General features: G+C 48.3%; 1 protein-coding gene across 6 annotated transcripts in view; it reads right to left on the bottom strand.

Annotated features, from left to right (window-relative positions):
• Window positions 1–18,346, bottom strand: part of GNB1 (G protein subunit beta 1) — an 89,848-nt gene that overhangs the window by 3,118 nt on the left and 68,384 nt on the right. For all 6 annotated transcript variants that reach the window (XM_066374817.1, XM_066374822.1, XM_066374820.1 and 3 more), the window contains 3 exons: window positions 6,677–6,743; window positions 2,193–2,394; window positions 1,247–1,463 (listed from right to left, as the gene is read on the bottom strand). In XM_066374817.1, the coding sequence (XP_066230914.1) occupies window positions 1,247–1,463; window positions 2,193–2,394; window positions 6,677–6,743 (486 nt within the window). The remainder of the gene's footprint in view (window positions 1–1,246; window positions 1,464–2,192; window positions 2,395–6,676; window positions 6,744–18,346) is intronic.

Genomic DNA, 18,346 nt, shown 5'->3' on the forward strand with positions numbered 1-18,346 from the left:
TGTTCTGATGCACCAAGGTTGCAGGTTTGATCCCCAGTCAGGGCACATAGAGAAGATGACCAATGAGTGCACAGATATGTGGAACAACAAATCAATGTTTGTCTCTGTCTCTCTCCTCTTCTTTCTTTAAAATCAATCAATAAATGAAAACAAAAACAAAAACCCCTAGTCCACTCCTGCACTTATCAATGTCCTAGCTGTGTCAAGGAGGACCAGTGCTCTCCTAGGCTCAGGGTCAACCGATGGGTGGGGGAGTTGGGGTACGAGGGGCTAAGTAGGGAGAATAAGAGGTGGTTCAGCCAGGGCAGGAAGTAGGCCCCCCAGAAGCAGACCTAGGTCCGGGCGCTTCTTCCACCCCCAAGCACTGGGATCGACAGCTGGGCGACTCTGAAATCAGAGTTCGTGTACTCCAGCCACGTTGTTCAGTACTGCAAGTTCTTACCTTCGGCACAACCTGTTTTGATGCACCTGATGACCACACACCAGGTTTTTTTTTGTTGTTTTTTTTTAAAGAGTCAGAGAGAAGGATAGACAAGGACAGACAGACAGGAACAGAGAGATGAGAAGCATCAATCATTAGTTTTTCGTTGCGCATTGTGATACCTTAGTTGTTCATTGATTGCTTTCTTATATTTGCCTTGGCTGGGGGGTTACAGCAGACCAAGTAACCCCTTGCTCGAGCCAGCGACCTTGGGTCCAAGCTGGTGAACTTTGTTCAAACCAGATGAGCCCGCGCTCAAGCTGGCAACCTTGGGGTCTTGAACCTGGGTCCTCGGCATCCCAGTCCGACGCTCTACCCGCACTGCCCGGTCAGGCCCACACACCGGCCTTTGATGTGTGAACTTCAGATTACGTTATACCTGCCTGGACTTGTGCTCTACTCTTAAATGATTGAGTTCCAACACGTAAAACCAGAGGGCAGGGAAAGCAAGACGGGGCCTTGAAGGCTAAACTGTGTACCCCTTTTCTGCCTAGTGGGGCCACCGCCTGGCCCTCATAAGTGTGTGGGAAGAGCTTCTGGAACACGCGGGTCACCATGCCTGGAGAGCCACACCCTTTGGCTTGTTGCCCACGCCCCTGCCAGGCCATGCCATGGGGCTGGGCTGGTGCTTTCAGGCAGCCCCAGACCACGTTTCTTGCCAACCTGACAGATGGAAACCTGAAAGCCTTGATTTACGTGAGGAGTCACATCCACCTAGAAAGAGTCAGTGTCCAGGACACACAGGAAGACCCAACCATCACCTACCGGCCCTGTCGGCTTTGAGTGCGTCCCAGACGTTGCAATTGAAGTCGTCGTACCCTGCGAGGAGGAGGCGCCCGCTCTTGGAGAAGGAGACAGAGGTGATCCCACATATTATGTTGTCGTGGGAGTAAGTCATGAGCTCCTGATCCGCACGAAGGTCAAACAGCCTGCAGGTAGCATCATCCGAGCCAGTGGCAAATGCATTGCCATTTGGAAAGAACTGGAAAGAGAAAGCAAAGACACACAAAAATAAACATTGGTAATACAGGCTGCCCAGGAGCAGAGCTACAGCTGGCAAGGTACAAAAAGCCAGCAGGGCTGGACTTAGGCAGAACCCGGGGGACCATACCATAGGGGTCTAGGAAGCAAACCAGGGAACAGGATGTGAAGGCTCTGCACTGTGTGAGCCACACAAGTGCCCTCAGACATGAGGGCTGTCTTCTACACCTTTCCCAAGGGTATGGCCGTCACTGATGGGCCTGTGTTTCTTCATGGGCAGCAGCAGAAGGCTGGCCCTGAGCAGGAAGGTGGGGAAGGGACCCTCAACTTAACAGATGTGCCTGCACAGCCCCCCTCAAGTCCAGGTGAAGTGGAGACGGAAAGCCCCCACCCTGCATAGGCAGCATGCTGAGTGAAGAATTGCGCTGTCCCCCACCCAGAGGGAAGCCCTCAGCACGCCAGGGCTGGGAGCCAGCCAGCACACAGCAGACACCGCAGCGATCCTGAGAAGCACGCCCAGCACAGACTTGGCTGGCTTCCCAAGGACAGCCCACACCACATCTAAGTTTTTTACAGGGAGGTTTTTGTAAATTAGGTTGTATCTGCAGTGGAAATACAGAATAATCCTGAAAATATTTCAAAATTAAACGAGATATTCTTTGGTTTACAGTAACTCATCTCATTGTGAACAGCTGGTGAGGACGCTGACCATAGGTTAACCCCGACTCACACAGATGGCATTGATGTCAGACTCGTGGCCAGTGAACGTTTGCCGGCACACCCCTTCTCGCACATCCCAGAGTTTGGCTGAAGCATCACAAGCACCAGAGACAAACAGTCTGGTGTCAGGGGCGAGAGAAAGGCTCATAACATCCCCAGTGTGTCCAGTAAACGTGGTCGTCTGCTGGCCCGTCTCGATGTCCCATAGAGCACTGGAGCAGAAGACAAGATAAGCAGAGTCACCTCTCCTTCTCAGATGACCAGTGACAGAGTATCCTACACCACCCAGGACCGCAGTAAACCTGTGTGCTTTTCCTCAAAAGAATTCTGAACTCTTCAAATGACTTTGAAGGGGAATCAAAACCAACAAAAATCCTGCTGCAGCCTGACCAGGCAGTGGCGCAGTAGATAGAGCGTCGGACTGGGATGTTGAAGGACCCAGGTTCGAGACCCCAAGATAGCCAGCTTGAGCAAAAAAGCTCACTAGCATGGACCCAAGGTCACTGGCTCGAGCGGGGGGTTACTCAGTCTGCTGAAGGCCCGTGGTCATGGCACATATGAGATCACAATCAATGAACACTAAGGTGTCGCAACGAAAAACTGATGATTGATGCTTCTCATCTCTCTCCGTTCTTGTCTGTCTGTCCCTATCTATCCTTCTGACTCTCTCTGTCCCTGTAAAAAAAAAAGTTTAAAAAAAAATCCTGCTGCAGGTTTGAGTAACCAATCTCCATATCAACTAAGAGCTCCGTTAGTTGGATCGTTGTCCCAATATGCCAAAGTGGTGGGTTCAATTCCTGGTCAGGGTACATACAAGAATCAGCCTATGAGTGCATAAATAAGTGGAAAAACTAATCAATGTTTCCCTCTCTTAAAAAATTAAGAAATAAACAAAAACAAAACAAAAAAACAAGGGAAGCCAATTGTCCCTTTAAAGCAGGGCAAGTCAGATGCTTTGCCATACACTCAGGCTCCAAGAGGGGTCTCAAGGGGTTGCAGGACATGCCCTGTATGGTACTGCCAGCTCTATGCCCTCGAGGGTCCTGCAGGCCACGGTGTGGAGTAATGCTAGGCAAACCAATGGCTCAGAGCGATGCAGCAGACTGGAGCTCAGTGCCCATGGCTGTTGGCTCAAGTGGCCAAGTAAGGGGTATCAATATCAAAGGCAAGATGTGGACATGTACCCCTCCTGAGCCTCGACCCAGACAGCAATCGCGCAGAATTGCTCACTTTGTTCCAGCCTCATGGAACCCTGGCTCCTTCTGGCAACACAAACCCAATCAGACTATTTCAACCCTGCAAGCCCACCACAGGAAAGCTCCCCAACGGGGGCCTGAGGGACTACAGAAAGGAAGCAAGACAGTTCCCGGAGTCTGAAAGAAAACTGCTCGGAAATGAAGAAGCTTTAAAAAATTATTCTAATAAATTCTTCCCCAATGTTGAGTCTAGATCAGTGGTCGGGAACCGATAGCTCGCGAGCCAGATTGTGGCTCTTTTGATGGCTGCATCTGGCTCGCAGACAAATCTTTAATAAAAAAAATAGCGTTAAAAATATAAAACATTCTCACAGCCCTGGCCGGTTGGCTCAGTGGTAGAGCGTCGGCCTAGCGTGCGGAGGACCCGGGTTCGATTCCCGGCCAGGGCACACAGGAGAAGCGCCCATTTGCTTCTCCACCCCTCCGCCGCGCTTTCCTCTCTGTCTCTCTCTTCCCCTCCCGCAGCCAAGGCTCCATTGGAGCAAAAGATGGCCCGGGCGCTGGGGATGGCTCTGTGGCCTCTGCCTCAGGCGCTAGAGTGGCTCTGGTCGCAACATGGCGACGCCCAGGATGGGCAGAGCATCGCCCCCTGGTGGGCAGGGCTTCGCCCCTGGTGGGCGTGCCGGGTGGATCCCGGTCGGGCGCATGCGGGAGTCTGTCTGACTGTCTCTCCCTGTTTCCAGCTTAAAAAAAAAAAAAATATATATATATATATATATATTATAAAAACATTCTCATGTATTATAATCCATTCATTTCCTACCGCTCATGTTCAGGGTTGCGGGTGGCTGGAGCCAATCACAGCTATCCTCCAGGATTTTTACTGGATAATTTTTATTGGATAATGTGTAACGTACATGAGATGTTGTATGGCTCTCACGGAATTACATTTTAAAATATGTGGCATTCTAGTAACACTGTTTTGTCTTTTTCCAAATAGCTCCAGATATATGGAAAAGATTTATATAGGCGGATGGGGATCCTCAAACCCCTCAGCGAGACCTTCTGAGCATGGCTTTTAAGATACCTAGAGGCAGAAAAAGCCCAATAGAGATCAGGGGAACTACCAGCTTTTAGGATACACCCTTAAAGGCTCCAACGCCCCAAAGGGGTCTCATAGGATGCCATCTGGGTCCTGCTTCAATAGTGGAAAGGAAGGTCATTGAGCTAAAGCCTGCCAGGCTTACATGCCTCTGCTGTGAGGAAACAGGGACACTGGAAGGTAGGCTTCCCCCTCGTGCCTCTAAGGGAGGGTTCAGTCTCTTCCAGCCCTGCTCCAGCCACCTATGACCTAACCTTGCCCAGAATGCTGGGGTTTGCCACTGAAGGCTGAAGGTGCCCAGGGCCGTCGGCCCCATCTACGACACTGTGGATGAGCCTAGGGTATTTCTTCCAAGAAACAGGTAAACTGATCTCATTTGCACAAGGGCCACTTAACTATGTTTTGCCTGAATAGTCAGGTTTTTTATTCTTCCCTCAAAGATCTCTGTTGTGGGTGTTGATAGTCCTATTTTCTGCTGCTTTGCTTAATATATAGTGTTTCCTTTATCCCTCCTACTTCAATGCCCCACTCATATTTCAGGCTGGGACCTACTCCTAATTTAGAGCTCTCTTTCCCCCTTTTGCCAACTTCTATTATGAATCTACCTTTGCCACCCAGCTTAGTGTATCCCAAGGTTCTCTTTACCAAGCCACAGTCGCAGAGCTCCAGGGAAAAGCAACCTGGTCTCATCTCTCCAGGCAGAGGAGAACAGAAGCTCCATATCCACGCATGCTGCAAATGGCTTTTCCAGTCTACCTGAATCATTACCAGCTAGAAGCAGCGGTCATTGGGACTTGGACATGAGCTGCAAAGTATAGAATGGTGACAACAATTCCAGTGCCATGCAGACTTTTCCTGTGTGGACTTTTCCTGGACTCCTGCTCCCTGTGACAGCTCCTAACAGACTGAACTGTGGTTGGGTTGCATTTTTCAGGAATTTGGCATGGTGATGGGGCCAACTTGGACTTGGTGAACATGTTAAGGACACTACTCTTTTATGGATTCTTGCTGTATTGGCCAAGAGTTTGCTTAAAGGCTTTTAATCACTGTAAAAAAAAAACAGAAGACTGGATAAAGAAGATGGGGCACATATACACCATGGTATACTATTCAGCTAGAAGAAATGATGACATCGGATTACTTACAGCAGAATGGTGGAATCTTGATAACATTATGCGGAGTGAAATAAGCGAATCAGAAAAAAACAAGAACTGCAGGATTCCACACATTGGTGGGACATAAAAACGAGACTAAGAGACATGGACAGGAGTGGGGCGGTTACGGGGGGTGGGGGGAGGGGAGGTGGAAGGGGGAAGGGGAGGGGTACAGAGAAGACTGGATAGAGGGTGACAGAGGATGATCTCTTTTTGGGTGATGGGTATGCAACAGAACTAAATGACAAGATAACCTGGAAATGTTTTCTTTGAATATATGTACCCTGATTTATTGATGTCACCCCATTAAAATAAAAATTTATTTATAAAAAAAAATATGTGGCATTCCTGGCTCTCTCAGCCAAAATTGTTCCCAACCCCTGGTCTAGACGTTAATGTTTTTGTGAACCTATGACATTTATACAAAAAGTACACCTTGCTAAACAGGACATGGTGGCTAAGGGAGGAAGGACCACACAGGGTGTCCCCATTCCCCACGGGACTGGGTGTCTGTGCCTCAAAGGGACAAGAAAACCCACGAGGACACATAAAATCTAAAATGACTCTTATGAAATAATATCTAATCATTTAAATTATATGGTTTGGTGCCACAAACGAAACATTCTAGAGTTTAAGTGGGCTTCTATCTATAAGGAAGGTATAAATTCTAAACATTCAAAAATTTGGTGTAATCCACTTGAAGTCATGACACCTGCTATTTTGGGGCTGTGCTTCGCATCCACATGAGACAGAGCTCCCCTAAGGGGGGACAAAAGCTCCTGCTGCCCCAAAGGACTGCCCATAGGGAAAGGAGCACAGGCCCCTCCCACACAATTGCAAGGTCAGTGTCTGCGAAGTACACACTCGACCTCACTCATCTCTCGCTGCCTCTTAGACTAAAGTCTCGTGGCCATTTCACATTACAGACATCCTAATTAATTTCACAGTACAGACATCCTAAACGGCAGAGTCATTTCCTCTGTGCCTAGAGCTGTGGGTGTGACTGAGCAGTGTGAGAAGGGCATGGAGCTCAGGTACTCACCAGGTCGTGTCTCCAGAGCTGGTAACAATCTGATTGTCATCCAGGAAGCGGCAGCAGGACAAGTAACCTGGAAAGAAAAATCCACACAATGACCCAAATCTGCAAGCCCTGTGAATCTATGGTCTTGTAAACAGAAGCCCTGTGGGCATAATGAGATTCCCACAGTTGAAGGTCTCAGGGAAGACCCTGCCCTGTCCACCTCCATCCCCGGCCCTGTGCGCAGAAGAGACATAAAGCAGCGTGTCACCTGCACTGCTTAGCAGGGCCTGAGTGGGGCTTGGCCAGCCTTGCAACCCAGGACCAAGAAGGCCCACAGGGCATACACTCCCCCTCTGGTCTTCTCCTGACAGGAGCCAGGACAGAGTCCACACCCTCATTCACTCGCTCACCCACTTGGCGCGCAAGAGCCACGGAGTGCCTGGTCCACAGCACCCCTGAAACACGTCCATGGACAAAGGCTCACTTCTGCCTCCCTGAAGCCCCGCTCCCTGGGGAAGCGTGGATGAACAGAACACATGGGAGGGATGCAGGGGTTGGGCAGAGCAGGGAGCAGTGGTCTGCCGAGGCCCCAGCCCCACAGGAAGGCACAGCCCCAGCAGGACCAGATCTGTTTTCTATGGACGGCATTCTACTGTTTTTCTACAGTAGAAAAGCTGGTGTGCAAATGGTTGTGTCACCTGAGTGTAGAAGGGCAAGCAAAGCTGCCACAGAGGCTGGGACATGTGGCGTCTACTGAGACTCCCCTCTTTGACCAGATTTTGGAACCAAGAAAGGTAATGAAGACCAATTTTGCTTTATGATTTCCATTCAATTAGCTGTGACCAGGGTCTCTGCTGTGTGCTCACATACGTGGTCCTGAGAACCAGGGGTGCAAGGTGAGCAAGCCTAGCCCAGCAGTCTGCGCTTGTGGCTGCCCTGTCTCAGCAGCAGAGACGGAGAGCTGCAGTTCTCGTGGGAAGTGGCCCTTGTAACTGCCACCATTCACCCCACCTGCTCTGTACCCCATGTGCCACCAGTGAGCTCATCTCCAAGGACAGCATCACCTCCTGGCATTCTGACCCCTGCTCACGGCAGTTTACCCATGCCTATCTCTGGAACCAGCCCTGGGAGCCCAGCCCCATCCTGTCAGGTGCCCGTCAGGTCAATGACCTCACCCTCCATCATCATCAGCATGTGGCCTGTGTGCCCTGTGAGCACAGGAGAGGCCGCAGACCTGTGGGGACGCCCACACAGCGCCTCAGGGCTCCTGGGTTAATTGCACGCAGCAATCAGACCACAAAGATCACCTCTGTCCCAGCTTGTGCAGGTCACGGGCCAGCCAGGCAGAGCCCACAAACCAGGGACCCAGTGGTACAAGCACGGCTCAAATACTGGGAAATGATCTGGGCTCTTTAGGGCCTCAGACACCAGCACGTGCCAGCAGCCGACTGGTGCAATTGGGAAGGCTGTGGACAATGACCAAATTTCCAAATGCTGGCTGGATCTGGAAATTACAAATGCTCCAACTTCAAGTCCTATGAAGGTGAAGGGAGCCATGCAGCAGGCATGCTGCAGAGTGGGGCCTGGGCGCCACAGCCCCTTGCCTGGCAAGGACCCTAAGAGACTGATAATTGTACCAACAGGGCTGTCCTCAAGGGAAAGGGAGGGTGGAGGATGGTGGCCTTCAGCACTAACTTTCTGTAGTTTGAGCTTTCAAAATAAACACACAAATACATTTATTTTAATTAAACAGGGTCAGGGTTGCTGGCTCAAATGTTCTAACACATCTTGGATCCTTTTTGTATTCTGTACATTAAGGAGGGGGGGGAGAAAAACAACCAGGCAGTTATTATATTTTTCACAAAAGTATTTTATCCCCTAGAAAGAAAAAGAGAGGCCATGCCTGGTTAGCTCAGTCAGAGCTTAGTTGTCCTGAGACACTAAGGTAGCAGGTTCAATCCCTAGTCAGGGTACAAAAATGGGAAGCGACTAATGAATGCATAACTAATGAAGCAATGTTTCGCACTCTCTTTTCTTTCTCTTCCTTCTCTCGAAAATCAATTAGAAAAGGGAAAGAGCCTGACCAGGTGGTAGCGCAGTGGATAGAGCGTCGGACTGGGATGTGGAGGACCCAGGTTCAAGACCCCGAGATCGCCAGCTTGAGTGTGGGCTCACCAGCTTGAGCCCAAGGTTGCTGGCTTGAGCAAGGGGTCACTCGGTCTGCTGTCACCCCTTGGTAGGGCACATATGAGAAATCAATCAATGAACAGCTGGGGAACCGCAATGGAGAGTTGGTGTTTCTCATCTCTCTCCCCTCCTGTCTGTCTGTCCCTATCTGTCCCTTGCTCTGACTCTGTCTCTGCTACAGGAAAAGGAAAAGGAAAAAAAAAGAGAAAGAAAAAGTAGAAACCAACTTTTTAACTAGGTGACCAAACCAGTACTGAACATCATGTTGAAGAGCACTGTGATAGGAGCCCAGCAAGTCCTGCTGAGGCCCCCAGTGTCCCACGTGAGGCCAGGCGCTCCGTGCTCAGCTCTGTGGAGCTGCACAGGACCTTCGAGTGGCAGCAAGCTGTGGAGTAAAAATTAAAGGCTGAGTTCTCAGTGTGGAGACCCCCCAGCAGTGACATTGCTGTTGGTTCTCTGAGGCCTCCGGTTGGCCATGTGAACTGGAAATAGCTCCAAAACACTGTTGGAGAAACAGCTGTCTATGTGCTCACCAAGTTTTCAATAAATGGTGGCAGGTAGCACCTTTGTGATTACTGAAGAATAAATATGTTCTGAGGAGAGGGGTGAGGCATGGTGTGTACGTGTGTGACGTGATCTCAAGTGGAGGCAGCCCCTCCCCAGGGCCTGTGCTACCCAGTGGCTGGCCTAGCAGTGCTGCTGCCTTTCAGGAACCTGAAGAGGGACAGGAGACACGCTGACAGAGGCCTGGAGGTGCTGGGCATGACTGCATGGCTGCCTGCCTTACAGACACCATGGTGGAGGGGAGGGGTGCGTTGGGGGAGAGCCGAGCGCCCCGATGAGGCTACAACTGTCCAGAGAAAGAGGAGGTGGCTGGAGGTGAGACAAGGGAAGAAAGCAGGCTGGGGTCAAGAACCACACGGGAGGTCGAGGTGTGCTGTCAACTGAGATGCCTGACTGAGGGGTGGCCTCTGACACAGCACGTCGCCAGGTGGGAGTCTGGTGCCAAGAAGCAGATGCACTTCTTCACGTGGCCTCGCTGTGACCCAGGGAGCGCAACCCAGACGACCCGTGTGAACAGAAGCGTGACCACGTGCAGCCCAAGGATCATCACCACAGCTAGGTAACATATCCCCAGAAAATGGTTACGGCTGGAGAAATCACTTATCCAAAAGACTAATGCTTATGCTAGTAATTAACCAGAAACTGCCTAAATGTCCCACAACAGGGACAGATTAGCACTCCAAATGACAAAACTCTGTCTAACTCCATAAAAATAACATTGCAGCTCTGGGTGAGACACAGGTTAAAAACACAAAAGAACACAGTTTCAAGTTGTTTTCCTGAAGTGCTACAGCACACACACATGCTGCTTTTTTGCCAGGGCTATGCCCTCAGCAGGGTCCGTGCAGCCCCTGCGAGACACAGGCTCGGCCATGGTGGGACATGCAGACACTGCTGAGCTCCCCTCCCAGGGGGAAGAAGCACAGGTTCAGCCTGGAGCTGGAGAGGCACCTGACTACACGAAGGTGCACAGAGCCAGAGGTCAGATACCTCCTGAGAGCACAGCTCCTGAGAGCACAATCTCCCGAGAGCACAATCTTCTTCTGCAAGTGAGGCAATGCCAAGAGTTTTCTTAGGAGAAAGGAGACCTACAACACCCAAAGAGAGACAAACTGACAATTGTTATAACCAAAGCTGGACTCCGCTGGGAAGAGAATCACATCTCAGGACTCAGCAGAGCTTGCCATTGCCCTCCAGGAGGGTCTACAGCAGAGGTCCCCAAACCTTTTACACAGGGGGCCAGTTCACTGTCCTCAGACCGTTGGAGGGCCGGACTATAAAAAAAACTATGAACAAATCCCTATGCACACTGCACATATCTTAAAGTAAAAAAAAAAAACGAGAACAAATACAATATTTAAAATAAAGAACAAGTAAATGTCTTTCCTTTTTTTTTTCTTTTTTCGTATTTTTTCTGAAGCTGGAAACGGGGAGGCAGTCAGACAGACTCCCGCATGTGCCCGACCAGGATCCACCCGGCACGCCCACCAGGGGGCGATGCTCTGCCCATCTGGGGCGTTGCTCTGCTGCAACTAGAGCCATTCTAGCACCTGAGGCAGAGGCCACAGAGCCATCCTCAGCGCCAGGCCAACCCTGCTCCAGTGGAGCCTTGGCTGTGGGAGGGGAAGAGAGAGACAGAGAGAAAGGAGAGGGGGAGGGGTGGAGAAGCAGATGGGCACTTCTCCTGTGTGCCCTGGCCAGGAATTGAACCTGGGACTCCTGCACACCAGGCCAACGCTCTACCACTGAGCCAACCAGCCAGGGCCAAGAACAAGTAAATTTAAATCAACAAACTGACAAGTATTTCAATGGGAACTATGGACCTGCTTTTGTCTAATGAGATGGTCAATGTCCGGTTCCATATTTGTCACTGCTAGCCGTACCAAGTGATATGACAGCGTTCCCGAGCTGTGATGCGTCCATCCTGCGTCACCGGAAGTAGTACTATACGTGAGCGGCGCCACACTTTGCAGTGCCGCCGCATACCACTGACCACCAATGAAAGAGGTGTCCCTTCCGGAAGTGCAGTGGGGGCCGGATAAATGGCCTCAGGGGGCTGCATGCGGCCCGTGGGCTGTAGTTTGGGGACCCCTGGTCTACAGTCCCAAGTGGGACAATCACAAGCCAGGCAGCTGGCTGGGCAGGTATAAAACCCACTGTGGCCAAGAGCAGGCACAGGCAAGATTCATGGCAACCCTAGGAAAGGGGTTCTTTCTCCACTGGGGCTGCTAAGCTAGTAAGCTGGCAAGATGGAAAGACAGTTCAGGGAGCTCCCTGGGGGAAGTCAAGGGCAAGCATGCACACCCACCAGGTGTGTGTGTGTGAGTCGTGGGCCTGTGCTCAGCCAGGTGTAGGCAACCCTACTGTGAGATTATGAGGTGAGCAGTAAGATCTGAGCTTCCCAGACTGTGATCATAAAAAGCCTAACTGAGATGTCACATTTAACCAACTGCCAAAGAACAGGGTGCCAAGAGCAGCCCCGTTTTAACTCCTGGAACAGAATTACAGGGAGACATCTTCCTGTTCACACCCAGAAAAAAAGGCAATTAATAGGCATTGGGTCTGAGCCACTGTGGGTTTTTTTTAGATGCATATAAAAATATTCAGCCTCTCAATATATGAATAAACTACCCTTGAGGATGAGGCTGGACCCTCACAGCAGGACTGAAAGGCCATCACTGAGCAACTATACCTTACTGTACTGGGCAACCTCGAGCTAAATCTTTTTTTTTTTTTACAGAGACAGAGAGTCAGAGAGAGGGATAGATAGGGACAGACAGGAACAAAGAGAGATGAGAAGCATCAATCATCAGTTTTTGATTGCAACACCTTAGTTGTTCATTGATTGCTTTCTCATATGTGCCTTGACCGCAGGCCTTCACCAGACCAAGTAACCTCTTGCTTGAGCCAGCGACCTTGGGTCCAAGCTGGTGAGCTTTTGCTCAAACCAGATGAGCCCACGCTCAAGCTGGCGACCTCGGGGTCCCAAACCTGGGTCCTTTCGCATCCCAGTCCGATGTTCTATCCACTGCGCCACCGCCTAGTCAGGCTCTTTTTCTTTTTTCAATTGAATTTATTAAGGTGATAAAATTATATAGGTTTCGGCCCTGGCCAGTTGGCTCAGAGGTAGAGCGTCGGCCTGGCATGCAGGAGTCCCGGGTTCGATTCCCGGCCAGGGCACACAGGAGAGGCACCCATCTGCTTCTCCACCCCTCCCCCCTCTTTCCTCTCTGTCTCTCTCTTCCCCTCCCGCAGCCAAGGCTCCATTGGAGCAGGGTTGGCCCAGGCGCTGGGGATAGCTCCGTGGCCTCTGCCTCAGGCACTAGAATGGCTCTGGTTGCAGCAGAGCAACGCCCCAGATGGGCAGAGCATCGCCCCCTGGTGGGCATGCAGGGTGGATCCTGGTCGGGCACATGCGGGAGTCTGTCTGACTGCCTCCCCGTTTCCAGCTTTGGAAAAAAAAAAATTATATAGGTTTCATGTGTATACTTCTATAATGCATCATCTGTATGCTGCATTGTGTGTTCACCTCCCAGCTCTGGCTAGACTCTTGATCTAACTGTTTATGTGTCTGGACCATCCTGATCAGAATGGTCTCAGAGAAGATAAGTGTGTCTCCAATGGGACATGAGGTTTAGGAAAGAAGAATCCCCCAAGTCCTGGCCAGGTAGCTCAGTTGGCTAGAGAATCGTCCTGATATGCTAATGTTGCAAAAAAAGAATCAGCAGCCCTGGCCGGTTGACTCAGTGGTAGAGCGTCTGCCTGGCGTGCAGAAGTCCGGGGTTCGATTCCCAGCCAGGGCACACAGGAGAAGTGCTCATCTGCTTCTCCACCCTTCCCCCTCTCCTTCCTCTCTGTCTCTCTCTTCCCCTCCCGCAGCCGAGGCTCCATTGGAGCAAAGATGGCACGGGCGCTGGGGATGGCTCCTTGGCCGCTGCCCCAGGCGCTAGAGTGGCTATGGTCGCAACAAAGCGACGCCCCAGAGGGGCAGAGCGTTGCTCCCTGGTGGGTGTACCAGGTGTATCCCGGTCGGGCGCATGCGGGAGTCTGTCTGTCTCTCCCCGTTTCTAGCTTCAGAAAAATACAAAAAAAAAAAAAGAATCAGCCAAGGAATGCATAAATAAGTGGAACAACAAATCCATGTTTCTCTCTTTTAAATCAGTAAATTTTTTAAAAAAGAAAAGGAACCTCTAGGAACAAATGTCAGTTCTCTTCATTAACCCACAGGGATCTGCTTTGAAAATAATCTCTGAGGATGGGCCTTGTCAATAATCTTGTCAGAAATGAGTTTTGGGGGAATTACTAATTTCTCAAAAATCTAATGCCTTTGAATTATTATTTTCACCAAAACACTCAGACAGTTTTATTACAAATGTAATACATTTATAATAATAGTAATAATAATAAATGTCCCATCTCATTCACTGTGAATTTATTTCATTAATCATTTCCAGAGGGTATCCTTTATTCTGTAAGATAGACTCTTAAAGGCAAAACAGCAAAACAGGGAACATCTGATGTTCTCTCTGCATACAGGCAGACCTCGATTTATGGGGCTTGGCTTCACTGTGTTTTACAGATGTTGCATTTTGTTTGTTTGTTTTCAACAAATTGAAGGCAAGACCCTCTACCAGCAAGATTCCAGCTCCCTTGACTGTAGTGGTCTGAAATAGAAACTGCAGTATCGCTGAGCTCTGCCTGTCCTATTGAAGAGTTTCTAAAGCCCAAGTAGTTGACCCTAGAGAAGAAGCTTCTATTTGTTCCATACGGGCCTATTTCATGTAAACAGCAACATACAGCTGATAATCAGGAGGCTGTTTCTGAAGCTGACTGCAGATGACCCCCACCTCTCTACTACTGGATGGACACAGGATGCAGAGGCCTGTTGAGAATTTGAGCTCAGACGACTTTTCTGTGCAACTAAGTTTCTAAGATTGTGCAAGGAAGTTTCCCAACCATGGCTTAACAAAGAATAGTAAACTTCCCACTCTGACTGCTGAAGGGAAAACAGCACAAGTAATGAAAACTAACCAAACAGATGTCTAAAAGGAAATCTGCTGAACCTACACTAACTGTTCACACCTTTCTTTATCCCCTGACTAAAGTGAGATTATTTTATAAAATGTTATCCTTTATTGATAAGAAGCTAAAAATTATGTAACATATCTGAAGAAAGTCACAAACACTCTTATGAAGCCAAATGTTTAAAAAAATAACATTCAACTCTCAAGAAGTAAAATTTCATGATATGTGAAAACAAATTGCTAAACTATTCCCTCTAATAACCACTTCTATTTCAAAAAAGTGTTAAAAAATCCAAAAGCCTTTAATTAATAATGGAAGTCAATATAGTGAATCTGACAATGAGCCTGATGAACACCAAAACGCGTCTTTTCAAGCCCATCACTGCTATAAACAGAGTGGGTCACAAAGTGTGCACGTCAGAATCCGAGAGTTAAGGACAGGCCGGGAGTTGAGGCAGGCTCCCGGGAAGAGGGCAGTGGGCGCTCTCCACAGGGGCAATCTGCCCCCACAAACACCTACAAGCTCTGGAAAGTACTCTGCTCACAAAAACTAGGTTATCAGGGAACGTGCAGATACTCCTGTACTTTCAGCCTTTTGTACAGTGCATTTTCACCAATGAAATAAAAGTTGGTTTTACATCTCATTTGCTTAATCAAAACAAGTTTCTTTGACTTGTCATTTGCTTTTCTGATGTTCTTGTTTAATAAAAAAAAATATCAAATGCTTCTTTTATCGCTTCATCTTCATTGTAAAATATCCCCTAATTTTTGTGAGCAGTATACTTGAAGGCATGGAAACAAGATAGACACCTGAGGGGAGCCTGCACCTGGAAGAAAAGGCACCTGGGGAGCTTGTTTCATGGGCTATGCCTGAGGGCAGGCCTCCATCCGCAGAAACCATGTGGCTGTGCACCTCAGAACTGTGCCCTAACCCTGAGAAGCCAGTGAACAGAATTCGGGACAACTACAGCAGGAAAGTGAAAGGAGAAAGGCCACAGGAGGGGACCTAACACCTGCCTTAACTGCCCAAACTTCGGGCTCCCATCTGAGCCACAGGCAGCGAGCCTGCACCGATGCTAGTGAACAGGATGGAACAGGTTCTGCTGCCACCTCACGAAACAAACAGCACTATTTCAGGGGACACACAGAACTCAGTCTATAACACAATGCCCTCAAGTGTCCAGAACAAAATTCCAAATTACTAGATGGACTAAGAAATAGGAAAATGTCACCTACATTCAAGAGAAAAGAGCCACAAGACCATTCTCAAAAGGATCAGCTGCTGGAACTGGCAAAAAGATTTTTTTTTTCAGAGACAGAGAGTCAGATAGGGACAGACAGGAACGAAGAGAGATGAGAAGCATCAATCATTAGTTTTTCTTTTTTTTTTTTTCTTTTTACAGGGACAGGTAGCAAAAAGAATTTTAAAGGTAGCTTTTATAACTATGCTCATAATAAATAAAAATAAGAAATCGCAACATAAAAATAACTACTATTTAGCCTGACCTATGGTGGCGCAGTGGATAAAGCGTCGACCTGGAAATGCTGAGGTCGCCGGTTCGAAACCCTGGGCTTGCCTGGTCAAGGCACATATGGGAGTTGATGCTTCCAGCTCCTCCCCCTGCTCTCTCTCTGTCTCTCTCTCTCTCTGTCTCTCCCTCTCCTCTCTAAAATGAATAAATTAATTAATTAATTAATTAATTAAAAAAAAAACAAACTACTATTTAGAAAGCAAACAAATTCCAGAATTAATACTAGAACATCTGACATAAGCGGTCTGCTTGCTGGGCACTCTGGACAGTATACTGGAGGGGAAAGAAGGCACATGAACCCGAGGACAGACGTGAAGGGACCAAATCTGAGGACACAGGGAGACGAAAGGAAACAGAACAGGGCCACAGGAACCTGAGGAGGGCGTGCCGCCAGCAGATCCACGTGGCTCTCAGAGATGCTGAAGCAAGCTCCTTAAGGAAGACAGAATGTGAAGAAAATTCATCTTTAGGAAGGAATGAAGAGCACTAAAAAGGGTCAGTATCTGAGTAAATTTAAGAGACTATTTAAATTTCTTCAAGTGACTAAAAATGTTTAAAGGAATTATAACTGCATGGTGGGGGTTTGTAACACATGCAGATCCAACGCCTACGAAAACTTCAAGAGCAGAAAACAGGCCTTTAAGACTGCAAGGGTCTTGAATTTTATATAAATATGAATTGACACCATAGTAACCCTGAGTAGAGACCATGAAAAATTATAAATACACCGCCTGACCTGTGCTGGCGCAGTGGATAAAGCATTGACCTGGAATGCCAAGGTCGCTGATTCAAAACCCCAGGCTTGCCCAATCAAGGCACACACAAGAAGCAACTATCATATAAGCTGATGCTTCCCACTCCCCCCACACGCCTTTCTCTCTTTCTATTCCCTCAATTAATAAATCAATTAATAAATTATTTATTTACTTATTCATTTTACAGAAGGGAGAGAAATAAAGGACAAAGAGAGAAGAGGGGAGGAGCAGGAAGCATCAATTCCTATATGTGCCTTGATCAGGCAAGCCCAAGGTTTTAAACTAGCAACCTCAGCGTTCCAGGTCAACACTTTATCTACTGCGCCACCACAGGTCAGGCCAATAAATTATATATTGTAAAAAAATTTATATACATACATATATATATATATAATCCCTAGACAAATCACTGAAAAATAATGCAAAGTGGTAGGTAAAAAAGCCAACAGATTAAGTAAAACAGAATTCTAAAAAATCAAGTCACCCCTAAATGGGCAAGGCGGGTAGTGAAGTGATGGAGCCGAGTCCAACTGCACCAACATCATGGGAAACGGAAGGAACGCAACAGGATGTAAAAGGCAGAAACCAGGAGAACCAAGAGAAAGCAACAGTCAGCGACATGCTGCCTATAAGGGACTCTATAACAATACAGTCAAGTTGAAAGAAAATGGATGGGAAAAATACAGCATCAAACCATAAGGACAAGAAGGCTCGGTGCTGTGCTGGTATCAGACAAAATCGACTTCAGGACAACAAGGACATCATCGTGATCAGAGAGTCGGTCCACCAGGAAGACATGACACCCATAAATGAAAACACTTCACTAACAGCTCAAATAGATAAAGCAAAAACTGATAGAATTAGCCTGACCAGGCAGTGGCGCAGTGGATAGAGCGTCGGACTGGGATGCGGGGGACTCAGGTTCGAGACCGCAGGCTCATTTGGCTTGAGCATAAAGCTCACTCACCAGCTTGGACCCAAGGTCTCTGGCTCAAGCAAGGGGTCACTCGCTCTGCTGTAGCCCCACGGTCAAGGCATATATGAGAAAGCAATCAATGAACAACTAAGGTGTCGTAGCAGGAAAACTGATGATTGATGCTTCTCATCTCTCTCTGTTCCTGTCTGTCTGTTCCTATCTATCCCTCTCTCTTGACTCTCTCTCTGTCCCTGTAGGAAAAAAAAAAAAAAAACCAACCAAACAAACAAAAAAACCCAAACTGATAGAATTAAAGAAAGGAACAGATAAACCCATCATCAGAGGTTTTAATATCCTTCCCTCAGCTCTGCACAGTATCAAGTCTTGCCCTAATTAACAACACCAAGAACACTGCCCCACATGCAGAACAGATTAGATTTCCAAGTACATATGTGTGGTCATTGTGACAGACTGTCCGCTCCATTAATCCTTTGAGTAATACAAACGTTCATGTACATCCTCATGCCTCCTGACCATCCAGAGTACGACAGTACAAAATTTTTATTTTAAATATGTATAAGGCAACATTAAAAAAAGGCAAATGTATGTTCTTCTTGTTTCTTTTTTTTTTCTTGCGCTTCTCCTGTGTGCCCTGGCCGGGAATCGAACCCGGGACTCCCGCACGCCAGGCCGACGCTCCACCACTGAGCCAA

Source organism: Saccopteryx leptura, chromosome 3 (genome assembly GCF_036850995.1).
Source record: "Saccopteryx leptura isolate mSacLep1 chromosome 3, mSacLep1_pri_phased_curated, whole genome shotgun sequence".
Lineage (NCBI taxonomy): Eukaryota > Metazoa > Chordata > Mammalia > Chiroptera > Emballonuridae > Saccopteryx > Saccopteryx leptura.